Source organism: Rhincodon typus, chromosome 1 (genome assembly GCF_021869965.1).
Source record: "Rhincodon typus isolate 14 chromosome 1, sRhiTyp1.1, whole genome shotgun sequence".
NCBI lineage: Eukaryota > Metazoa > Chordata > Chondrichthyes > Orectolobiformes > Rhincodontidae > Rhincodon > Rhincodon typus.
In genome coordinates this window covers 122,871,632-122,898,783 of record NC_063332.1, presented here as the reverse complement: position 1 = coordinate 122,898,783, position 27,152 = coordinate 122,871,632, and the positions used below count along the sequence as shown (strand labels likewise).

At 39.4% G+C, this 27,152-nt stretch overlaps 1 protein-coding gene across 1 annotated transcript in view; it reads right to left on the bottom strand.

Annotated features, from left to right (window-relative positions):
• The window catches only part of LOC109929985 (testican-3-like), a 71,903-nt gene that overhangs the window by 19,091 nt on the left and 25,660 nt on the right, over window positions 1-27,152 (bottom strand). Inside the window, exons 3-4 of the mRNA XM_048605764.1 lie at window positions 18,301-18,462; window positions 5,737-5,958 (exon numbers count right to left, since the gene is read on the bottom strand). Of these exons, the coding sequence (XP_048461721.1) occupies window positions 5,737-5,958; window positions 18,301-18,462 (384 nt within the window). The remainder of the gene's footprint in view (window positions 1-5,736; window positions 5,959-18,300; window positions 18,463-27,152) is intronic.

Here is a 27,152-nt window from a genome sequence, read left to right as displayed (position 1 = left end):
CACCATAAAGCAATCATCAGGCAATTGACTGCACTCCCGTCACACTGAATGCTCTAATTTTTAATTGAAAAGCAAAAGACATATATATGCAACAGTCTAAAACTCATCCTGTGGCTCTATTCTCTTCATATATCCGTGTATGTTTCTCTTCAAATTTTAATTCATTTGGTTTAAAAACATTTCATTATATCTATCTCAACCACTCTTTATGGCAGAACATTCCCTGCCTTGACAGTTCTTTAAGTCAACAGATTTCACCTAATCTCTATTGAGAATATTAAAGTGATAGCCACTTGTCAATAACTCACCAACCAGAATAAACAGTTTTTTTTATAATCCTTCATAAGTTGCCATCAGGCCACAGCAAGAAAAAGTAAATGATTGGAAATTCATTATTTTAAATGAGACAAGCTGCCTGTGGAGGTACAGCAAATGCTGACAATTTAACCTGGAAATATTACAATTTACACTGCATACAATGTATGCACTTCAGACCCAAATATCAATCATAAGTAATTTCATTTTATACCATCCAAATCTTTTCTCTCAGTTGTAGTTTTCCATTCTTGAGAACAGTCCAATGAATCTATGCTCTAAGTTCTTAAAGGCTTTGATGTCTTTTTGGGTGGTCTAAAGTTGCACAGTGTTCTGTAATCCAACCACTGCTGTGCACAAATGTTTCAAATTTTGTTGATCCAGATATAATAATTAATTTCTGGAGCTTGCAGAGGAACAAAAGCAGCATTCATTTTAGCATCGCATCAAGGAGTACAAGCAAAACTGCTGATAACTTTCATAGGAAACCTTCTAGTGGCTGGCATTATACCTTTGATGTGGAGATGCTGGTGTTGGACTAGGTTGGACAAAGTTTGAAGTCACACAACACCAGGTCATTGTCAACAGGTTTATTTGAAATCACAAGCTTTTGGAGTGCTGCTCCTTCGTCAAGTGAAATGACTTTAACTGACGAAGGAGCAGTGCTCTGAAAACTTGTGATTTCAAATAAACCTGTTGGATTATAACCTGGTGCCATGTGACTTCTGGAATTCTACTTAACAGACAGGAAATTAATTGTGGCTGATGCAGGAGAATCATTGCAGCCGTGTGCTTCATTGCTTGAGGTGTCCTTGACCTAACCACCTGCAACTGTTTCATCAAATGACCTTCCCTCCATGTCAAAGTCAGAAAGTGTGGGTGCTGTGGTTCAGATTCCATAGAATTCCATTCACAACTCTTCTGATAATAACTCTGCCAACCTCTCCAAACTTGGCCTGAAGGCAGTGACCATTGCAACAGTGCCTCCTATCTTATTTTGGCACCACTATTGCTGATTCTCCCAACATCAACACTTTGCAGTTGCCATTGTCTAAATTTTGAGCCAACACCATAGTTACAACAGCAGGGTAGTGACTGTATATTCTTCAACGAGGATTCAACTCCTGACTAGTCATAGCATATTATCATTCACAAGGTTCAGTCAGGAAGGTGATGAAATATTCACAACAGGGCATCAGAATGAACAGAGACAGCACCAGTGCATTGAATCACAGTCCTGAAGCTCAGATGGTTAACAGCAACAGAAAAGTTGATAGGGTTCTAGTAGAATATTTTAAACTGATGACAACTGAAAGACAGACAATGCATCTGTTGTGGTCCACCAGAAAAATACAGTTCTGATGGTAAGCAGAGTTTGAGCTGTTGAAAAGACAAAAAAGGCAGGGTTGGGGGGACGGCCAATGCGTTCTGTGCATCTGGCTTCAATTTGTAGCTTCAACTTACAGAGCAAACTGAAAAATATCCACTTTGGAACAAGAATTCTCCTGCAGTAAAGTATAGAAAGTGAGAGGCAGGAGGCGTCTTGTGGCGCAGTTGTAGTGTTGCTACCTCTGAACCAGGAAGCCTGGTTCAAGTTCCATGTATTCCAGAGGTACATAATAACATCAATGAACAGGTTGATTAGAAAATATTTAGAAGACTAAAGGGAAAGAATAAAGGCTGGCATTGGATAAAAGAAGATAAGTAGATTAAAGAACTGTCAGCATGGAACCCATTTTCTTTCATCATTTGCTATGACGTGCTCTTCATCCAAGTCTTTGCCTGCACATAACAGGCATTCATCATTGTTTGCATGCTGTAAAATGATGTTTACTCACAGGTAAATATGAAACTATACACTAATATTTATGATTATTTATTTGCTTGTCACATCTTTATTTTACCCATACATATATTCCTTAAAGTAGAGACACAGGACCATATCTAAGGTTCTTGCATGAGACTATAATGGAGTTGTGCAGAATGATCGACATGGGTCTAATGATTATCTCAAAGAACCCAACTGCGCTCTCAATCAAAGTGAAGGTCACAATAATCCTAACATTCTATGCATTCAGATTCTTTCACAATGCCATACATCTTGGACACATTGTCAGTGTATCCCGATGTGTAGCATCACTTTATACATTGAATGTTACAGAATCTTTATTCAAAATAACATCAGAATATTTGGTTGCCAAAGAACTTGCACAATGAGAGAAATGTTTGCTGTGATAGACTGGTTGATTTTTTTCAGAATAATGTGTACTATTGATGCCAACTGGTATCTTCACTGACATGGCATTGTAAATGAATAGAAATGGTTCTGCTTCTCCAACATTTAGGTGTTTTATTATCACTAGCATCTCACTGTGCAGAAACGATGGGCCAAGTGGCCTCAATCTGTATCCTAACAATTCTATGATGCTGTGACATTAGTCTGCTAGCTCACATGATCCCTTTGTTTTAATGTCAGGGTCTTGCTTAAATACCTGGTTATTTGTTGGACTGCTTCGAGTACCACTGACTACAACGCTGAGCCTGTGACACCCTTATCTAAAATATTCTACACAAGGGCTGTTGTGCTGTTGGAAAGTGAGTATCTAGAAAAATACTGCATTTACTAGTACAGTCAGACTAGTGTGCTCACCTAATAAGGACAATTACACAGTATGAAGAAACAGTGATCTAAAGTGGGTTAGAAAAGTAGACTGTGGGGAAAATCAGTGGAAGAGCACTAGCAAATGTTTAAGCAGATATTTCACAATGCTCAGGAAAAAATTATTCTGGTCATACCAAAAACTGATGAGAAGGATAAAATACCCACACTTAAATGAACTAAACGGAAGTATCCAATAAAAAACTAAAGCAGGCAAAGGGCAAAATTAGTCATGGCCAGAGGATTGGTAATCTTTTAGGAACCAGCAGTAGATGACTAAATCAAAACTATTAAAAAGGCAGAAAATTGGTTATGGATTTACTGGCATTAGAGGCAGTTCAAAAGAGATTCATTACACTAATTCTTGGGATGAGGAAGTAGACCTATCAAGAACAGATAAATAGATTAGACATTTAATCATTGGAGTTTAGAAGAATGAGTGATCTGATTGAAACGTACAAAATTCTGAGAGGGATTAACAGGGTATATGTTGACAAGATGTTTCCAGTAGTGGGTGTATCTCAAACTAGGGGATATTGTTACACAATAAGGGGGCACTCATATAAAACTGAGATCAAAGGAATTTCTTCTGTCAGAGAATGTCTGGAATTCTCTACTACAGAGGGTTGTGGTAGTTAGATTATTGAAAGTATTTAAAGAGGCGTTTGATATACTTTTGAAATATTGAAGAATTGAAGGTCATGAAAAGATGGCACAAAAGATGAGTTGAGGCCTTGGGAGGATCATCTATAATTTTATAGAATGGCAGGACAGACTTGAGGGGCTGAATGGCTTACTCCTGGTCCTTCTTCTTATACAGAGAATCTGCATCTAGGGGTCACTATTTAAAAATAAAGAGATACCCGTTTAAGAGATGAGAATTTTTTTTGTCTCTCAGATGACTGGGGGTAATTGGAAGTCCAATTCTCAAAAGGCAATGAACGTAGAGTCTTGAGTACTTTTAAGGCAAAGATGTATAGGTTCTTGGTGAGCAAGTGCATAAAAGGCTATCGAGGGTATTTGGGAACATAGAGTTGAAGTTAAAATTAAATCAGCCATGGTATAATGAAACAGCTGAGTAGGGTCGAGGAACTGATCAGTTTACTAATCCTACCTCATGTTAATAGAATCATAGAGTAATACAGTATGAAATATGAAAACAGGCCCTTTGGCCCAAATTGGTCCATGCTGACTATAGTGCCCACTCAGTTAGTTCCAATTGACCACATTTGGTCCATATCTCTCTAAACCCTTCCCATCCATGTACCTATCCAAATGTTTTTTAAATGTTGCTATTGTACCTACCTCAACCATGTTCTCTGGCAGCCCATTCCGTATACTTCAGATACATTCTATATATTCCATATAATATGTTTGTATGACAAGGCTCTCACTGATGTTTCTTTCTCACGAGGACTGGAATCTGACCATTAGTCTACATTTGTTACAAGGCCCTGTGGAAGATTTTCTTCTTCATGAAAGCTCTGTATAGATGTGAATGTGTGAATATCCTGTCAGGCAGTGGTATCACTTGGTAGCTTCAATTTCTGGTCTCGAATCCCACTGCTAAATAGCTATAGGTACACACAATACTGCAACAGATGTCAGATAAATCACAGTCAATCTCATAACTCATTGATCAAAACAATTGGCTGCACATTCCATACTAGTGTTGAGGCATGGAATTCTCACAGCAGCGCAACACCTCTATATGGGACATACTCCAAGGCTTGCACACAACTGACACAGCAAGTAAGGAGGCCTGAAATGGCCAGGAATACTTTGAAGCTTTCTCTAATACCAGTGAAAGCATCACTGGTATTTTCTTCACATGCCCTAATGACTTTCATAAATAATCCATTATAGGAGGCTGACTACAAAGGTTCTGCATACATTCCGTTAATGTCTTTCTTCTAAAAGCAGAGTACAATCAGGGTTCAATAACTCCTCATTCACAGCTGAGGCTTGAAGACTTTCTGATCCTCAGCTAAAGTAATTTCCTCTTCCAGGATGTCCTCATCCTGAAAGGCAGCTGTATCATTTGGCAGCCTCTGTGCCAGTCCTCTTAGCCCAGTACTAGAATCATGATAGGAACTCGCAATGTTTCAACAGATCTCGGATAAATCCCTATCTGGTATGGTATCTCTGATTGAAACAAGTGATTGCACATTCCACCTAGTTGTCCAAGGTTATTTGTAGATTCATGGGATGCCTGCATGGCTCTGTGATTTAGCCAGTGAAAACAAGATTCCCCAGACAATGTGAAAAGCACTGTAAAATAATTGAGTTTATTTTCAGTCATGCACTGTTTGCTATTTTCAATTAATTTTAATTTTGTTTTATAATGCAAAACATGCACTGGGATTTTAATTTCATGGATGTTTATCATTTACAATAGCATCCAATAGAAATATTGATGTAAACAGTATTTGTAACAGCAATATATATTAAAATAGAAGAAAGAAAATAAGATCTTAAGTGCTGAAGAATATCACTGACATCAAGCGTATTTTATAAAATTCAGATAGGAATCATAAAAACAGAAGTTCCATCAATAATGGGCAATTACATTGCAATAAATTCAGAAATCAAGCAATAGGGGTAATCTTGTGAGGATTTGCTGTCAGCGAAGATTCACTAGACAAGAGTGTTGTTGGTCCATCTCTGACCTGTAACTGAAACCACACGCTGGCAGTGGAGTCTTCCAAACTTGCCACTAACATATTATTAACCCTGTGATCTCTCACCTTGATTTTTCTCACCTTGATTTCTCTGAAAACAGTAGCACCACTCATTGTTGGAGATGCGACCATCTCTGTATGTATCACATGAATTGAAAAATGGTTTCATGCACTGATCATGGTTGTCAAAATAAATGCTTCCCAGTTCTGACTGATCAAGCAGTAGGTCATAGTTTGTGTCCAGTCTGTTAAACATCCATCCAAGTGAGTCCTTACAAATGGGTAGAATACTGGTGTCAAATCCTAAGGAACAGAGGGGAAAGAAGCAAGTAAGTACTTTGATTGAATAAAGCTCATTATTTGTCAGTTACTGACATAAGAACATAAGATTTAATGTGAATCATTAAGATTAGGGACAATTGCATTCAACAAATACATAGTGGAATGTCGTGTAACAATAATGCAACAATCAAATTCAGCCAAACTTAAAAATCATGGTTGACCAACTAAATATGCTACTAATTTCAAGCATTTTTTGTTGCTTATGATATCTTCAGAAAATCAAGAACCTTTCAGGATGGAGAAATTTAGAAGAATAATAGCTAACAAAACTGGATAATAATAATCTTAAGTATGCTTTGGCAGATGTATTGAGGTTTTATTCTATATTACTCAAACTAGTGCAAAAGGAGTCCATGATTAGTTTTCAAAATAAGGATGAGATCAATAGTGCTCACAATTATTTGTATACAAATCCTACAGTAACCTCAGACTTTAGATGTATGGTTTATTGTGGAAATCGAAAAGTCACTGTATTGTTTGTGTCACTCTGCTGTTAACTTTTATAAATGCCATCTCACTGCCTGGTCCACTAATCAAATAAACTGAATGGCATGAACTTACTTTATTTGTATTGTAGATATAAACATTTTTGCACTCTCCGAATCCAATCAATCTTTCCCTCCTTCATTTCCTCTTCTACTACTTCCTTTGAGATTGAAATCAACCATGCTAATTTATACTTTCCTCTTTGTTCTTTTGCCGTTTATTTCATAATCGTTTAATCTGTTCATTTTAGCTCCTAGATAACCAGTTTCCTTGCTGGATTACCAGTCTGCACGTTCAGCAAACAGCCAGTCTTAATGTGCATAGGCAAGTTTATTTAATAACAGATGCCATTAAATGTTGTGTAAATTATGTCCCATGATACTTTTAGGATCCTAGCTGATGGTAACAAAGGACAAGTCAGATCCCAGAGCGAGTCCTGGTTTGATAGACCCAAAGGTTTAATCTTGCTATTTGTTTACTGCAGTAGTTATATTCAAAAGAGGCTGCAATGGTACTTTTAACAAAGAACATAAAAGTTTATTACACACAAAAGGAAAATAAAACACTATATTACACCTATTTGAAGCAGTCTCAATATAAATATCAAAAATAGAGATTCAACAATTTTACTCTGAAGTACAACCTAATAAATACTTAAACTTCAGTGAAGGTTATCCTGTCTCCACTTTATAGTTCCTTGTTTAGTTGGCACGGATGTAATTAGTTTCTTCTTGGAAAACTCCTGCAGCCATTTGATGCTATCTTCTTCAGTTAATGTCTCTTCCTGAGACCTTTAATCAGGTCAGTTACTGTTTAATATATTCCACCAACAACAACATGCTTTCCTAAGCAAGGCAGCCACACTACCTGATGTCAGCAAATCTAAACAGTGGAGGCAAGTGGGGCGTAATTAAAATGCAGATTCATTTCAAACGATTCAGATAAAGGCAGTTTAGGTAGAAATCAATGTTGGGAATAGGCCTTAAAAGGGCATAGTTGTAATGGGCATTGGAAAGATCTTGGGGAATGGAATGAGGAAACTGGGATGCAGAGGGGAGATTTACAATGATGGGCGCAAGGGAGGCAATAAAGGATGGGAATTGTAACTTAATGTGCACTGGAAAGGGAGAAAGAACAGGTAAATTGTATAAGGGACAGTGTAATGCGAGGTTAGGCACAGCGGTCCACTTGGGAGTGGTATACAAACATATATATGAAATAGGAGCACAAGTAGACCAGTTGGCTCCTGAAGCCTGTTTCACCATTCAATATCATCATGATTGATTTGTTTGTGTCCTGCTTTTCACATTCCTCTCTATTACTGATATTCTTAGATTCCCTAGCCTAATAAGAATCTATCCACCTCAGCCTTAGAAACAATCAATGACCCAGCCTCCTCCATATTCTGAAGAGGAGTTCTAAGGTCAGACACCCCCTGAGGAGAAAATAAAAACTCACCCCTCTCCTGAAAGGGACATCTCTAAATTTAAAATAGTGCACCCTGCCTTGTGCTCCAGATCACCTCCAAGTGGAAACATCTTTCCACATCCTCATTGTCACAACCATTCAGGACCTTATACACTTCAATCAAGTCAACCCTTTTCCAAAACCTCAGCAGAAACAAATCCAACCTGTCCAACGTATCCTCATAAGACAGCTCACTCATTCCAGAAATCAAACTAAGGGAAAAAGCAAGAATATCAAAGAGATAAAGTGAAAGGGCTGATAGTTTCAGGGAGAGATTAAAGGAAAACAGAGGGGATGTCAGAGGAAAGGAGAAGGCAAGCCTGTGATGGGAGAAAAAGTGTATGGTAGATGAAGGGAAGGATAAAGGGTGAAAAAAATCAAATGAAAAGTTAACCACCACCTCTCTCCTAAATCAGCTACAATGAATGTGCAACACTAATGGAGGGGTTCCAAGATCTGTTTGCATATGTTCCTGCACAGTGCAAACACACACCTAAGTAAGGAAATCAAAATAGAAACTAAAACATACAACATTGTGAGTACTCAGCTGTGTCTAAGGGAAACATTTATTGCAGGATAAGGGTGAATTTGTCCTATCACACCTAATACCAACTTCTTAATCATGTCTCATCTAACGTTGGGACGAAGGGTTCCTGTATTTCATCAACAATAGTGACGGTGTTCAGCGTGTAATTCCATGCAGGAGTATTCATAGGTTCATATATCTGAAAGTTAAAGACATGGGGATGAAACCACTGTGCAGGCTGTAGATTTCAAGGTTGTGAGGCTATATCATAAGGATAATGAAAGCCACCAAGAATCAGATTAAACTAACAGCGCAAGCATGGAAAGAAAAAAACCATGAAGATCAAGGGTCTTACACAAGGTAGAGCAAGGAAAGGGAAAACCAGTCACTGGTCATGGAGAACGTATCTCACCAGGCTGTGGGGCATGTGCTTGATCAACTTAACACTGGCAGCTATACGAACTGTGATTAAGGAAGAGGACAAAGGAGAAGATTAATGAATGTCCAGTCATAGCATTCACCAGAGCCATTACTGAAAGTGTATTCTGAACATGCTGTTCCATTACCTGGACCACTGAGGAGGAACACTTCAGTACTTGTCTGACTGTGCCTCCAGAGTAACAACTATCTGCTGTGTACCACTCAACGTAGATCTATAATGGGGTGAAAACTTTGCAATAGGGTTTAGATTGGTGACTGGTACATCTCCATTTCTCATTCTCCTCAGAAGAGGAAGAAAGGGAGATGATACAATAGGCTACGCAGATGATGAAAACACCGAAGAAGCCAAGGCAGCATTTAGACAAGGCCGATATTTAGACAGGTTGTGGATGCTGTAGTTGGTTTGCTTGCCGAGCTGGTTCATTAGTCTGCAGATGTTTCATGAAGCGCTCTGATGAAGCGCCGTTGTGTTTTCCCACCCGGTATTTAAACTCTGGGGTCCGTTGGAACTGGTTACCTCATTTCTGGTTTTACTTTGCAGTGGTGTATATGTAGGCTCTAATTCTATGTGTTTATTGATGGTCTTCTTGGCGGAGAGCAAGTCTCTAGAAATTCATGTGGTTGTCTCGTTTTGGCCTGTCCTAGGATCCTGATATTGTCCCAATCGAACTGGTGGTTCTCCTTATCCGTGTGAATGGAGATGAGTGAGTACTGGTCAGAGTTTAAATACCAGGTGGGAAAACACAACAACGCTTCATTGGAGGCTGCACTCATGATGTTATCCAGCAGGGTAATGAAAAGTCTGCGAACTAATGAACCAGCTCGGTGAGTGAACCAACTACAGCACCCACAACCCGAGCTACAAATCTACTCAAGAACCTTAGCCAAGTTATGGTTGCTGAGGCGCCACCTAGTCAACTATGAGAAAAATATTTTACACATTAAAGTCATATTGAGTGCACAAGAGTCCACTTTCAGTACAACTTGAAACTTACACAAATAAAGCTCTTTGTGTGACAGTCCTATACATTCTTGCAGAGTGGCTCAAGGGATGCTGATCGTCATACAAGCTCATGTGTACATCATGAGGGGCAGTGCAAAGGACTCTCAGGCTGTCGTTATCGGTTATCTTTGGAAAATGGGAACTGAAGCTAGTTGTTTAGGTTTGGGAGACAATCAGTATAATTTATTCCTCTACATCTCTGTAATAGGCTTTTGGACACTGAGATTTGAGACAATATAAACACAGCCCCCATGTAATCCTATGTAACTCCATCCTGAAGCTCTGGCCAGGAAACTGAACAGGAGGTTATTGATTCAAACAGAACTTAACTTCCATTTAATGCAAATAAAATGCCTTAACATTTTAAAAGTATACAACAAGCCTTACTTGAAGGCTAAAAGGGTTGGGGTTAGCTCATTTGGTTTGAAGGCTAGTTTGAGATGCAGGTGGTAGCCAAGAGTGAGGGTTCAATTCCAGCTCCACCTGAGGTTGCCACAAAGGACTGCCCTTCTCAACCTCTCCCCTCAACTGAGGCATGGTAATCCTCAGGTTAGACTACCATCAACTCTCTCTTATGAGAGAGTGGTCCAGTAGGACTACAGTACTTTTACTTTATAATTGGCTTATAGTTGATTGTGCACATATGCTAACACAAAGTCATTCATCCTCAAACCTAGCCTCTATCAGGCTTATCGGCCTTGTCTAAATATGCCCTGGGGAACTTTCTAGTCCTCCAAGAGTCAGAGACCTTGGTCATTTCTTCTTCATGTAGCTATAAGACTTGTGTCAATGCTGTGCTCATCAGAATGTGACCCCAAGCTTCATCTAGATTGATTACACACTGAGGTGAATTATTCAGCACGTGTGGAGAGTGGACAGGAAGGCATTGACAGCGTAACCTTGCAGGCTCACAACTATTTCTTCTCAATAGTGTGGTTTGAGGGGCTGGTAGAGATGGCCCTGTTGCTGTTCCATTTTTTGGTCTTTGCTTGAGATTGGGATCTTGAGGCTGCACAGAAAATCATAAAGATTTATTTGTGTTGTTTATTTGTTTGCATTGCCACCCTTACTCAAGGCTTTATTAAAGTATTGTACTTGATATCCAGCATATTGGAGGCTGTCTCATGGTCCCAATCTCCCCTTTAGCACAGATATGCTCTTCTTGCTCTACTGCTAGTTCAGTGGACTGCTCTTTGAAAGCAGTCAGGAGCCTAATTTCAGGCATCCTTCACCTCATCGCTCCAAATCTGGGCACATACAAGCTTATTTTGCACATTCCTCTCCTGCAGAAGGACAGCAGCATTAAGAAATATTTACATTTGTACATAAGCATTATGCCTGGATTGACAGACACAGACAGAGATATCAATCCCAGAGCTGTGACTGTATGTCTGTGTTTTGAGTGAGAAGAGTGTGGTATGGGGGAAGTTTGTGTGGAAAGCTTTTGAATGAAAGATGGTTCAGTGTCATCAAACAGCTACAGTTTATGAAAACAAATGAAGCATTATAGATGTGTGTGCCTTAATTATCCATGAAGTGTTTATCTTAAGGCTGTCTTTTGTGGTCGCGTCCATGTCCTATGCAAGACTTTGGTGAAAGAGTGATTTAAAAAGATAATAATAATTATTAAAATCTCACAGGTATTCAATGACTTGCTACACCTGGGAGTGTGCAGACTGCTTTGTGCAGTATTTATTATTGTGCATCTTTATCTTTATCTGTCTGTTGCCATCTCACTGTGAATACCTGAGGCATGGGAAAGCCCCAGTTTTCCCAAGCCCAAAATCATGTTTTTTGCCATGAAGTACAATCTCAGATTAATTACTTAAATTTTTCTCCCCTCAAAAGCATGTTTTACTTACTGGTGCCTTATTGCTGTATAAGGGATCAAGCAGTACTGTTCAGAAGGTGTATAGGACTTTAAGACGGACCGTCTGTGTGGAAGGAAATGACACTTAAAAATGGTGACTACCCCACACTCATGTTAGCATTTCAGCTTATATTCAATGTATCCTTTGCAATAAAACCTGCTGCAGAATAAAGAGGTGATTCTGTGATTGGACTTTCTCTATGGTGAATGGCATTTGCAAGTAACAATTTGGAAAATTATAAACTAGCAGTCTTTCAACTTTAATAGATAGAAAGCATGGGCTACATGCTTATGCTTTCCTGAGCTATGCTTGTTGAATGTAAATTATCATTGAAGGGATAGATCACAGAATTATCATGTTCCTGACATCTCAGCTGGCTCTCAGTTCATTCTTTGTCCAATAAGAGACGAACTGACTTCACTGAAGAATATCTACTAACTTCTAGGATACTGGAAAAGTGAACAATAACTTCAAACAAGTTGATACAATGCCATGAAATAATATCATACACAAATAATACATTCCTACTATTGGACTAATTTTAAGCTGTAGACAGTGAGGGAAAGAAAGTGTAACAACTGTAAGGTAGAAGGCATCATTCTGAAGTGTTTCTGCCTCACCAAACCCTGATGTCCCACATTGGAGGAATCCACTTAACACAGGCAGGTAGTCACATAGTGAAAGAGTGAAAGTCAAGAACTTTAGCTTAAAAATGCAGTGTGGTCTGCATATAACCACATTCACGAGGAGGACCTGACAGAAGGCAGAAAATGCCACAGAAGAGGCCAAGATAAATAGATACTTTTAAAACTCATAAGGATTATTTCAGCATAAGAAGGAATGGGAATAGAATTCTTGGATGCCCCAACACTGGCCTCCATCTCCATTCCATTGCAGGTAGTGCTTTAAATAATCCTGCCCTTAGCCCATCAATCTCCAACCTTGTGTTCCCTTGGCCTCCCAGCCCCATTGCTGTCCCCTGCTACTAACTTAACTTCTGCTGGTTTCGGGTTTAAAGTAGTGAAACTGAACTGAAATAAGGGCCAGAGTCAAAATGACTCCCATCCTACACCTGAATCAGCCCTCACCTCCGACGCTCCAGGGAAATTAGTCCCAATCTATTTAGCCTCTTCCTACAGCTCAAACTCTACAACTCTGGCAACATCCTTGTAAATTTCTTCTGAACTCTTTCAAGTTTCACAACATCCTTCCTATAGCAGGGAGACCAGAATTGCACACAGTATTCCAATACTGGCCTAACCAATGTCCTGTACAGACGCAACATGACCTCCCAACTCCTATACTCAATGCACTGACCAATAAAGGCAAGCATTCCAAACGCCTTCTTCACTATCCTACCTCAATACAACACCACTTTCAAGGAACCATGAACCTGGATTCCAAGGTCTCTTTGTTCAGCAACACTCCCCGGGACTTTACCATTAACTGTATAAGTCCTGCTCTCATTTAGCTTCCCAAAATGCAGCACCTCACATTTATCTAAACTAAACTCCATCTGCTACTCCTCGGCCCACTGGCCCATCTGATCAAGATCTCGTTGTACTCTGAGGAAACCTTCTTCGCTGTCAACTACACCTCCAGCTTTGGTGTCATCTGCAAACTTACTAACTATATTTCCTATGTTCACATCCAAATCATTTATATATATTATTCTTCATTAGTGTTTTGGAAAAGTATTTTCCAATTCAATCTGAAATATCCAGTTTTTGTTTTATTTGTCCTAGTCTGAGCTGTTTCACACTTCACATGATCAGCTACATTCTCCCTCTGGGTTTGGATAGATTATGACTTAAATTTGGCAGAAGTATCTGCCCAAGGAGGAAATATGAAGAAATGAAGATGGGTAGGGAGAGAAAAGTAAAATAAAAATATTGCTCTTATAAAGCTTCAAACTTCTCAAAGCACTTTACAGCCAATGAATTACTGTCTGAAGTGTAATCACTGCTGTAGTGTAGAAAACACGGCCACATCAATATGTGCTTATCAAGCTCCCACAAACAACGATATAACTGTTTTTTTGTGATGTCGATTGTGTGACGATGCTGTCACTTCAAAAGGTTATTTTGTCCTTGGCTTTTTTTTGAAGAGAAGTTGTAAAGGCAGAGGCACAAAGCGGTCTACCAGAACCACTACAGTAAACAATGTATGAGGCCTTTTGGTTTTGTTTTAAACAGGTAGAACAATGGAAACAGCTTGAGTGGATGTGGCCACCTCTCACTGACGAGGTTTTTTGGTTTTATTTAGCTGTAGCAGACAGAAGCTGGTTGGGGTCTCAGAAGAGTTGAATGCTTCGATGAACGTTTCTTAGCTACTACTTTCTCTGAAATTTCTCTATGTTTTTTCCTCCTGGATTGGAGGACTGCATGTAAGAATCTGTGTCTGAATTTGCCTTTTTGCCAAGGGGTGTGTTTATGGGATACTACTATATTGAAACAGTTAATTAGTAATAGGTAATGCATCTATTATTTGGTTAAATTTTCCAATAGTTGAGTTGTTCTCAATTCCTGTTTCTTTTGTTTGTATGTCAACCATAGTGTTTAAATAAATTGTTTTGCTTAATGTTGAGTAGTTTGACCAGTCGTATTGCATCTAGAACAAGCACTTCACATCTACCTCTAAAATAAAAAAAAGTTAGTCTGGGCTACCTTCTAAAAATGTTTTGAGGGGTCTGGTCTGGTCCATAAAAATTGAGAGATAAATATTGGTCAGAAAAACATGGATACCTCCTTGTTCTTCTTTAAAATGGTACCATTGGTTGCTTTTACATTCACCAGAGGAGGTAGATGGGGCCTTGATTTAAAGTCTTATCTAAAGGACACCACCAATAAACAGTGCAGTGCTTCTCAATACTGGAGTTTGTTGTATATAGATCCGAAGGAGTTAATACTAACGAAAAGCAGAAGCATCACTTAGTCATATGGACTAGTGTGGAACAGTGCAGGATCTTAAAGGAGTGATACTTAAAATCTGGTCCTCCTCAGTCTCTGTAACAATGTCCATCATATCAATGTAACCTGTAAGTAAGTACGAACATACAATAAACCATATCTTGTTAACCACAAGAGACTCTGCTTGTTAGAGCAGTAAGTGGTTTTCCTCTACTAAAACAGGCCAATCAGGCCCTAGTATTTGCTAGAATATAAGAGAATGCTGGCAACCTCTATCACCTTCAATTGAAGGAGCAAGGATTTTTTGCTGGAATTGCACAGGACCTTAATCAGACAACACCTTTTTTAAAAATTCATTCGTGGGATGTTGATGTTACTGGCTGGGTCAGCAGTTAACCACATTGCTGTGTGTCTGGAGTCATATATTGGCCAAACCTCATGAGGATGGCAGATTCTTTCAATAAAGGACATTAGTGAACCAGGTGGGTTTTTCCAACAATTGACAATAGTTAGAATGAGACTACTCATAATTCCAGAATTTTATTGTATTCAAAATGCATCCTCTGCCATGGTAAGGGTCAAACTTGGTTGCCAAAAATATTATCTGGGTCTCTGGACAAAACACTAGGCCCTCACCAGCCCTTATTCCTGGAGTATTATGTGAAGTTTCAACTGCTTAACTGAGGGTAGATGTTGTGGCTATGAAGGAAGTACAATGAAGGATTACCAGACAGATTCCTGGGAAAGCAGAAATGATATATGAAGAGACACTGGATCAGTTAGAACAATATTCACTCAAATTTAGAAGAATCTAGGGGATCTCACAGAAACATATAAAATTCTAACAGATTTGGACAGGGTATATGCAGGTAGGATTTTCCCAATGAAGGGCTTAGGAAGGGCTTAGATATAGTTCTTAGGGCAAAAAAGATCAAAGGGTATGGGGAGAAATCAGGAACAAGGTACTGACTAGCCATGATCAGATTAAATGGCGGACCAGGCTTAAAGGGCCAAATGGCCTGCTACTGTTGTCTATGTTTCTACCAGAGGCAGCTTGTATGGAAAGATGTGCTGCCAATGCATATTTAACCTAGCCTTTGCACTCCAGCTATGGAATGGGTGTTGAATCGGCAACCTTATATTTCAGAGGCAAGAGTGCTATGAACTGACCAGCTGCTGGCACATAATATTAGTAATATTCTTGACTGCTGTAAAGATTCCAAACCAGGCAGTCCTCAGGAGACAGAAAAGAATCAACAAGCAAACAAAAGTTGCCGTCATTGTACAAAGTCAGATTCACATAACCTCTTGCATACTTGTTGGCTCTAATAGCAACAGATTAAAATCAGGGTTGTAGAAATGCTAATGATGAGGTGATCAGAAACCAAAATTAGAACAAGAACTCTATAAATACCTCACACAATTAATTTCTTCGTCTAAAGAGATATGTGGCAACAGACAGCTTCAGCAAATGGGAGTTGAATAATTATCAACTTGATATGAAAGCAGGCTAGAGTGGAAATAAGAAAAAACCTCAATGATGTGCAGCATGGTTGCAGTGGATTTGAAGCCAAACAAATGTTTGAAAATAATGTGATCATACTGGACACTACTGATTCCTACTCAAAGTTTAAAATCAGCAACTGTGTTTCAAATCATTCCACCTCTCGGACAAGCCTAAATTTGGACAGTGGAGTGCTTAGGCTAGCGTGAAAAGTTCATAATATTCAGGGAAAAGGACTAACAGGATTACACATCAGGCAGAATCAGGACAACACCATGTGAACCTTGAAATTTATTTTATAAAATTAAACTATGCAGGCTTCAACAGTGGTAGAGATCTGTAAATACTTTTATAATTATAAGTAAATATCTCATAGGACAATTTTAAGCTTGTTACAATTACTTATAATTGTATTTTCTGATGCGGGTGGTTGAAGTTGCTGTCAAAAGGATGCAGTTTTTTTTCAATCTTTTGCTGTATACCTGGCTCCAGTTCTTGGTATCATATAACTTAATATGTGGTAGTTAAATAGAAGAATGGGAGGAATATCTGGTTAGTTAGAATATTTGAGGCTCTGCTCTCTTGCAACACGTTTTACTTGCTATTTTTGTACAGCATAGCTTGTACATTGTATCCTAACTTTCAGAATTGTTCCGGTAACATTTGGATGAACTTGCCTAACAAAGCATGACTGGCGAGAATGTTTGCCTGAGCTGAAAAAGTAAGCAGAAGCGACATTAGCTAAAGTATTTATGATGTACAGTGTGTGATTCATATATCTATTTGAAATCATTTTCTGCAGAAGGGTCCCGACCTGAAACGTCAACTTTCCTACTCCTCTGATGCTGCCTGGCCTGCTGTGTTCCTCCATCTCCACACTTTGTTATTCCCAATTTAAGGTTTCTTGTTATAATGGAGCATTGAGTTGAGTTTAGATAAAATCAATGGATGGAAAGATCAGACAGGTATGTAGATATCTTTAATCAACCTGTTTAGTCATGTTGGGTCACATGGCTAGGCAGGTGGGATTTGAACTTCAAACTTCTTGCTCAGAGGTAGGGGCACTACCACCGTACCACAAGACCTTCTTCTTACAGGTATGTATACCAATCTACCTAATTTTCATGCATTGGGTTCATTAGGCTAGGTAAATCTCCCTATACTTTCTAAGGAGAATAATATCAATATGGTATTCACTCTCCATCTCTACCATTACCTTTCCTCTAATCCAACAGCTGCAAAGGAATCAGCAGATTCATGCAGTATTTGACCTTCCCAAGGATTCCTTTCATCAACATTATATTGATTCAGCTACTCTCTCAAGAAATGAATCAATTCCAGCTTTGATTCTTTCTTGAGGAATTTATTGCATTTTTCATTAAATTTCTTTATAATCTTATCATTGAAGTGTCAACACTTTAAGAGATTATTCTCCAATTCTATGTATGCAATCTATGTTCATTAGCTGACTTGTATGTAACCCAAGTGAAAGTAAAGGAGTAGTGATATAATTCCAAAATCTGGATGCTGTGTGAGTTAGAAGGGAAACTTACAATTGATGGCTTTCCCACACATTTGTTGTCCTTGTTCTTTTAGGCAGTGCAGATTATAGGTTTAAAAGGTAGCACTGAAGTAGCTTTGTTGGCTTATTGCAATGCATGTTTTAGATTTACTCAAAGCAAAACTACCGTCATTTATGCAGTGCAACATGATGGTGGAAAACTGAGGCATGAGTGGCACCTAAATGTGACGTGCTTCTCAACACTCTCTAATACTGAAGGGCATATTCCTACAATGTCCATTATCATCTCTAGGTAACAGGTAACCATAATACTGACTCCTTCTGTCATCATAGTCCATAAAATGTTTTTTATCAAGCAAGATGAAGCAGTCTTTGATTGTTTGGTTTTATCTATTTGTATCACTTCCTACTGCCACTGCATGGCATATATTGAAGCTATTATGGACTACTCAACATGGCCCATACGCTCTAATAGCTCCCGCAAATCTCTACTGTCAGTAACATGCAACAACCTAGCAGGGATCTGCAGCATGTAATTCAACCTTGCATGTTCAAAACACTTATTAAACCCCACCTCCAACATCAGCACCCTGTCCTTCACTGTGTGCTTCTTTCTCCACATCACTATACAATTGTTGCATTGTGTATGTATCTGTCCTGATGCTTGCTTCTTGTTGGCGCCCTGATGACTGATGTCCTTCAGATGCATGCTGTTGACCAGTCAGTTCTTCTTGCTCTGTGAAGAGGGCAAACAAGATATTTTAGATATATGATTACAGGAAGAAATTTTGGTATCACGTTAGTGCAATACATACCAGCGCACCATCAAGTTGATCAGGGACAATGTCTCCTCTTCTTATTTTCTCAATTCTTCATTCCTACTACATTCACTTTTTCCCATTGACAGCCTTGCGGAACTTGAACAAAGTGAAAGTCTTGCCACAGGTCAGAATCCATTAAAGGGATGATATAATATAGGCATTTCAAAGCCTGTCCAGATGGCTGGTCATTATTGATTTTTAAGCTAGAGAGGTTCTGTCATGAGGGGCATGAAGATTGGAAATTTCTAGAACTCCACAACACTAAAGGGGCCTCACATTTGACTGACTTATTGGAAAAGCACAGGTGTTTTGTCCACAAGTACTTTGCCCATAATTTTGTTTCTCCAATGTCCATACAAGGAGGAAACCTTTGAGCAATTAATGCATAATTTTCTAAGATGTTGTATGGGAGGCCTAACCAGCAATGGGAAGTCTTGTAAAGCTCCACCCATAGATATTTATGACTGAAAATAAGTAACTGAAGGTAATGAACATGAAGCAGCAATTTTATTATAGTCGGTTCTGCTATAATGCGTGTTCTGGCAACGCAAGTTGGCTATGTAGGGGTGACCTGTACCTTGCTATGTAGGGTGACTTGTACCTGAACACACTAAACAGCCCATGCTTACTTACAAGATGGCAGGCAGAAGCTAAGCAACACCAAATAGCCTACTCACACAGTGAAATACAATGGTACCTATGAACAGAACTGCTAGCAGGTCAACAAAACAATGCTGTACATTCCCATCCAAGACAGTTCTGATAAAAGGATGCCTTAGGACAGATAAATAACCAATTCCAGCTTTATTAATGAAAGGATGATTGTCCCAGTAAATGAATAACGTCGGGTGCTAGATTAGGTCCTCAAGCAGCTGCAAGGAAAACAGCTAAAGTTACTTCGTAGTAAATAGTTGCCCCTTTGAATCTACCAGCAATATTAAATAGCTTCTAGCTAAAAATGCTCTAATCATAGAAGTTGGCTTCAATACATAACCAGGAAACAATACAAGCCTTAAAAAAAACATGTAAGCTTAGATATAAAGATTAACTAGCTTCAGAAGATACCTTCTCATATGCCCTGAGCAAGATAGATTGATCACAACCCATAAATTACAAAATGCCAACAGTAGGAGTAGTTGTGTAACGTTACACTTATAATTAACTTTATAATAGAAGTTAACCTTATACCAATTAGTTAAAACTAACTGACTTTTTATTTTTCCATTATGTATTTCGGACAGTGGGAAAATAAAAGGAGTAACTGAATGTGACACAAGACAGCACCAAAATACAACGGGTAATAGAATTTGAGCTGTCCTTACAGAGAAACAAGCCTGAGAAAATCCCGAAGAAGTACAGCCACTAAACTTTTGGAATGCAAATTAATAAGATGCATGGGAAGATCCCAAGGCCTAGAGATCACAATGCCTAGCTAATACCATAAGATCATGGGAACCTGGGGCTATCCATGGAAGTGCCCATCACTGATTAGGTGTCCCACAGGATTGGGTGTTTGAATTAAGGAGAAAGACGATGACTATGTTGTATTTGATTATTGTAACACAAAATGTATAAAAATGCTGCATTTCTTTGTAAAAGCACAGGGTGTGACATTGATCTATCTTCTGAAACCAGATACGGGGAAGATCCTTTCACCTTCCCCCTGCATAAGCCGGTTTCTGCTTGAATAAGCATCTCCCACTTGCCTGAATCCTGCGTGCCTCCGAAGTCTTTGTCCCGGGTCGGGAAAAATGCTCCTACAGCCATAACGCGACTGATAAACAGGGGAATGCTATTTCTAAAACACAAAATTGTGTTGGCTATAACACGATTCCATCAGTGCACGGAGAAGTATGCGTTGACATCACATGATCATTTTGCAGGCTTTGTCCTGAGCATGCGCAATGTTAGCACCAAAAGAGTCTCCATGCTGGCATCACGTGATCATTTCACAGACTTTGTCGTGAAACACCTTCTGTGAGAGGTACTCTGTGATTTTCATTTTGTTTTGCAAATTCTGCCATGTTACCCACAAAAATGCAAGGATAAAGTGATAAGAATGTTAGCAAGAAGCATCCTGGTGATAAAATTGCCGGTGGTGAATGTAAAAGAAAGGCTATAACTCTGGAAGAAAAGCTAGGATGTTATAAAGCGTTTTGAGTGTAATGATAGAACATGCAATATAGTTCATGTAACAGGAATAAAGCAGTCTACCTTACGCACCATTAGAGACAACGCAGAAAAGATTAAAGCAAGCTGTATTGCTGGAACAAGTCTGAGAGCTAGTAAATCTGAGAGGTCGTGGAGAAAGGAACTTGAGGAAATGGAGTGGTTTCTAAGTGTGTGGATAGAAGATCAAACACAAAAGTGATCTGGGACCACCTTTTTCAGTATAAAAGAGAAAGCCTTATCAATTTATGAAGATCTAACAAAAAAAATTGAAAATCCAGCAGATGTGCCTGTCCTTTAGTGCTAGCAATGGCTGGTTTGCTGATTTTTAAGAACCACTACACTTTTCATAATGTAAAGTTACATGACGAAGCTGCCAGTGCAGACAAAGTAAACAAAATTAATTGACGAAGAAGGCTACAACTCAAATCAAATTTTCAATTTGGATGAGACAGGTTTACACTGGAAGCGAATGCCATCAAGAACTTCAAAACAACAGAACAACAACAAAACCTCCTCCCCCATCAAATCATCTTGACATTTTTTCAGGGTAAATTGTTAAATTTACTTTTATTTCATTATTAGATATGAAATAAACATTTATTCGAACTGTGCTATCCTTTGTATTAGGCTTTTGAGAGATTTTTGAGCAATCTTGAGTGATATTTTTGGTGGTCTGCCTCTGACCCCGCTTTACCCATAGACCCTGTTATTTCTATCGCACAATTTTCTATAACGCGATGCTGCACAGGAACACAATTATCATGTTATAGCAGAACCAACTGTATATAGTGAATATAGTGAGAATGTGTTTTTTCTTTTGGAGAAGAAAATAACTAAAAAGGCCATCAATATAAGATGGTCAGTAAGAGATCTAACAGGGAATTCAGAAGAAAGTCTTTACCAGAAGTTTCAGAATGTGGAATTTGCTACAACAGGTAGTTGTTGAAACAGATATTATGGATTCATTTAAGGTCAAACTAGACAAACATATAAAACACAAAGGGAATAGATGGCAATGATGCTGGAGATAACACAGTGCGGAGCTGAAGGAACACACAGGCACGCAGCAGGAAAGTTGATGTTTTGGGTCAGGCCTGGCCTGCTGTGTTCCTCCAGCTCCACACTGTGTTATCTCTGACACCAGCATCCGGAGTTCTTACTATCTCGCAACGATGGTGCAGTTAGGGGAGAACATGTGGAAGAAAGTTTTGAGTTGAAAAAAACACTTGCGCAGACTGGATTAGTCAAATAGACTTTCTGTTTCATACATCTTACAAAGAGCACAACAAAAATATTTTACTTTTAATGCATCTCATGTCCTTCATTCATTTCTACACCTTTTCATAACTGTTTCACTTATTTCTCTAAACTTGACTATACCAGCACACACTGTATTGGATTAAAACACTTGTTTTACTTGCAGTAACCTCTATATTAGATGTGATCATTTCATCCTAGCATCAATCTGATTATTCACCTGAAACTTCATTCAATTTGTGAATGCTACCCTTTTCAAGTAAAAATAGGGATAACTTTACAAAAGGTGTTATGATGAGACTTGGAAAGTGCCTCCAATATCTTTATTTAGACAATCTCAGTAATGACAACCATGAAACCATTGTCATAAAATCTCACCTGGTTCATTAATATCCTTTAGGGAAGAATATCTGGCTGTTCATACCTGGTCGGGGTTATATCTGACCCATACCCAATATGATTTAATCTTGTGAAACTGGCTGCTGTTGAAAAATTAGCAGCACTGTCATGAAGCAAATGGTTGCAGTAATGTAGTTATACTTTGTGCAATAATGTTTACAATTCTATACACCTCACTTTAACTTTGTGATGTTCATCCACAATGTGAAGTCTGACATATTTAGCAAGAACCAGAATGCCCTGGAAGTCATTAATCCAGGAAACACATTGATCTGAAAGACAAGCATCTTGCTCAGATCAAGCAAACTATACAAGAAGATACTCTTTGATTCTCAGTTCTGGAAACAATTTAGCAGCATAAATGAAACCATGTGGACCACCTGGCATCAACTCAGGTAGAGAAAGTGGCAATGGCACACCAAGCCTTATTGGCTCTGCCAAGTTGTCATTCTTTTCATTTGGAGGATTGTGCCAAAGTTGGGAAATAGTCACTCTGACAAGTCAAACAATAGCCTGCCATGGGTTATACTCAAACTCATATCTTATGGAAATTACACATATCATGCACGGTGGCTTAGTGGTTAGCACTGCTGCCTCACAGTAGTGGGGACCAAGTTCAATTCCAGCCTTGGGTAACTGTGTGTATGGAGTTTGCACATTTTTTCCGTGTCTGTGTGGGTTTCTGCCAGGTGCTCTGGTTTCTTCCCACAGTGCAGGTTAAGTGGATGAGTCATTGTAAATTGCCTCGCAAGATCCAGGGACATGCAAGCTAGGTGGATAAGGCATGTTTACCATGGTGGGGGGGGAGCAGGGAGTGGCTCTGGGATGCTCTTCAGAGGGTCAGTGCAGACTCACATGGGCCAAATGGCCTCTTTCTGCACTGTAGGGATTCTATAATTCTCTGCATGTGTTCCAGACACCACCATAACAATCCCTAGGTATGTCCTGTTGCACTTTGCAGGGGGTGGGGGGAACATTAATGTCCACTACCAAGGATGGCTCATTATCCCCGCAGTGACTGAGTTGCATGAATGTTAAAGAATAATAATTGTTGGGATGTGGCATTTGCTTTTTGTCAATGGGATGGAAATGTTACTGGCTAAGTGAGCATTTATTGGTCATCTCTAATTGTCCTTAAGAAAGTGGTAGTGAGCTGCAGTCCATGTGGTGTTGGCACACCAACAGTGATGTTACAGAGGAAGGTTGTACGGAGCAGTAGTGAGAGAAAAGTACAAAAACAGAAGTTGCTGGAAAAGCTCAGCAGGTCTGGCAGCATCTGTGAAGAAAAAAATCAGAGTTAACGTTTCGGGTCCAGTGACCCTTTCTCAGAGCTGAAGGTGGCTGGGAAAACGTCAATTTATATGCAGAAAATTAGGGCGATGGGTGGGGTAGGGAGGAAACGATAACATAGAGCCTAAAGAGAGAGAAGAACAGTTGGAAGGACAAAGGAATTGATAACGATCTGAATGGGAGGGTAAACAGTTGTTAATGGGGACTATTAGTGACTAATTAGTGAGAGAAAGGTGATGTAATTCAAATTCAAGATGGTACTTGACTTGGAGTGGAACTTGTAGGGGATGGCATTTGGTTGTTTGTCACTCTAGACGGTAGAGATCATAGGATTGGCAGTGCTGTCAAAGGAGTCTTTCTGAGTTGTTGCAATGCAGCTGTTGAGGGTGCATATTTCTGCAATGGTGCCTATCAAGAAGGCTGTTTTGTCCTGGAATTCATCAAGTTTTTGAGCGCTGGTGGAGCTGCACCCACCCAGGCAAGTGGACTTTTGTTCCATAACAGCAGCTTTGGGTCAGAGTTTATGAGTTGGACATTTTGTATCAAGAGGTGGTCACATCCCCCTGAAAAGGGATCTTCTGACTTAGTCAGTGGTCAGTTAAAGGAGGATGAGACTGAAAATGATGTAGGTAAGGGGATCCAGGCAGCAGGAATGCAGGATCCTCAGTTTTAGCATTGTCCAAATAAGTTTTTTGACGTTCTTACTCCTTGCACAAAGATGGGTGGTAGTAGATGAATTGCTGTCAATTTCCCAAAATTTGGGAGATTTAGGAAAGGTTCCATTAAACTAGAAAGGAGCAAATATAAATCCGCTACGTAAAAAGTGAAGGAGACAAATGTCAGGAAACCTTATGCCATTAGGTTCATATATTTCATGGGGACTAATAACTTGGCACTTAGATAAATGCAATGTGATCAGGAGGAATCAGCATGGGTTGTGAAAAGAGAACCAAATTTAACCAATTTCTTGGAGTTCTTTGAAGGAGTAACACGCACAGTGAAGAAAGGATTGCCAGTGAGAACACTGTACTGGGATTTCCAGAAGGCATTTGACAAGGAGCTAAATAAAAGGTTGTTGCATGAAGTAGGAGCTCATGGTATTGGGATAACATATAAGACCCGGGAGTAAGAGTAGACAATTCAGCACCTCAATCTTGCTCTGCCACTTGACGGATTTAGATTAGATTTTAATTTATTGTCACACATATATAAAAGTACAGGGAAAAATATTTTTCACATGTTAAATGCAAAGTGTCGCCACCCTCCGCTGCCATCTTGAAATTGGAATCAGATGATCATGCTGATCTCATCTCGGCCTCAACTCCTTTCCTGCCCATTTTCCATAACCCTTCAGCCCATTACTATTTAAAAATCTGTCAATCTCCTCCTCAAATGTACTCAATGTCCCAGAATCCAACACACTCTGGGATAGTGAATTCCACAGATTCCTGATCCTTTGATAGAAGTAATCTCTCCATCTCTCTCATATTGGCATGGATAGAAGATTGGATGGCTGGCAGAAAACAGAATTTACATGAATTTTTTTTTTTTAGTGCTGGCAGAATTTGGCAAGTGAAATCTCACTGAGGTCTGTGCTGGGGCTTTAGCTTTTTAAATTGTGCCATGAAAATCAATATGGCTGGCAAAGATGGCTGCTGCCACCTGCACATGTACCCATGTGCACTGCACAGTCCGCATGGGCATGTTCAGATGGCACCGTTAACTCTTGGTGCATGCAGTCTTGGACTACAGTGTGAATAAGCAGTAAGCTTGTGATGGGTTACAGTGATGACAAGGGAATGTCCCTGGCTACGATAAAGAAAGCTTTGGCTGGCAACAGGATTAATGTGGAGAAGATTTGATTCCAGAAGGAAGTTGGTGGTGTAGACAATGCTCCTTCAAAACCCAGGAGAAAGTGGAAAGAGAGGTGAGGAAAACAATAGATAAGCATTTGAAAATATAAAAATCTGAAGCTAGACATCTTCTCAAAGATATCTATGTCTCTCTGAAATAAAATGATCAGTCTCAAAGTCAGGCTCATTTTCAACACAGGTCATTTCAAATTAATACAACTGCAGATGCTGACTTCCATTTGAATTTAATGTTTATTAGATCCATACTTTCTGTGTCATAATAGAAGTGTTTGTTTGGTGTTTCACTTGACCTCTTTAAACATTTATGCTCTTTGCACTACCTGCAGCTTATATGATACACAGATTTTTACAATTTATATTAATGACTTAGATGAAGGGACCGTAGGCTCTTGTGCAGTGGTGGTGCACCTGGGTGACCGAATTGAAGGCATGGTCACTAAAGTTGTGGATAACGTGAAGACAAGTAGGAACGTACGTTATGAAGAGGACATTGAAGGTATGAGATGAATTTGGACAGCTTGAGTGAGCAAAATTCCAGCAGATGTGAGAAAACTTGAAGTTTCCCACATTGGCAAGAAGAATTAAAAAAAACAGAATTACTGAAACAGTGATCACCTGCAGAATCCTGATGTGCAAAGAGATACACATGTTCTTCAGCATGAGTCACAAACAGCGTTTCCTCGAATTTTCTTCCCGGTTATGCGGCCCAAGACCTGATCACAGCAGGTACTTCCGGAATTGGAAGTCAATGCTGCTATTGTGTCAAAATGTAACTAGCTGTGAGGTGGACCAAGTCCACAGCTTAAAACCAGATGACAGAAACACATGGGGGAATGAGGGGTCATGGGAATGGGAGGGGATGGATGTGTGGGCAGTGTGTAGACTGATGGCTGTTTTGAACTTGATATTTTTTTCCTTGAAAAAACTTGATCCAATGCTGGTGCTTTTGGCCCAGTCCATATATGTTACCTGGCAGCCTCTGATTTTGGAGACCCAACCATTCTGCAACAAAAACAACAACTTGTGTGGAACTATCTCCTGACTCTGGTTTGCAGAACCAAGAAATGGTGCAGGAGCAAAACCTCAGGCCACAAAGTCCCTATCAACTAACCCCCACCAATCCCCCCACCGACTATAGTATAAATGTTGCTCCCTCCATGAATTGCCAGAGGAAGTGGTAGATGCAGGTACAGATACAACATTTAAAAGATGTTTGGACAGGTACATGAATAGGAAAGATTTAGAGGGATCTGGGCCAAATGCAGGCAAATGGGACTAGTTTAGTTTGGGAAACCCTGTTGGCGTGGATGAGTTTGACCGAAGGGTCTGTTTCCATGCTGTATGACTCTATGACTCTAAATCAAAGTGGTAGTGGGACAAAATGATTGTCTTGTATAAAAACACTGAATTTTATTATTTTGTTAAAAAAGTGGGATTTTATATCAGAGGTAGTAGGAACTGCAGATGCTGGAGAATCTGAGATAACAAGGTGTAGAGCTGGATGAATACAGCAGGCCAAGCAGCATCAGAGGAGCAGGAAGGCTGATGTTTCGGGCCTAGACCCTTCTTCAGAAATGGGGGAGGGGAAGGGGGATCTGAAATAAATAGGGAGA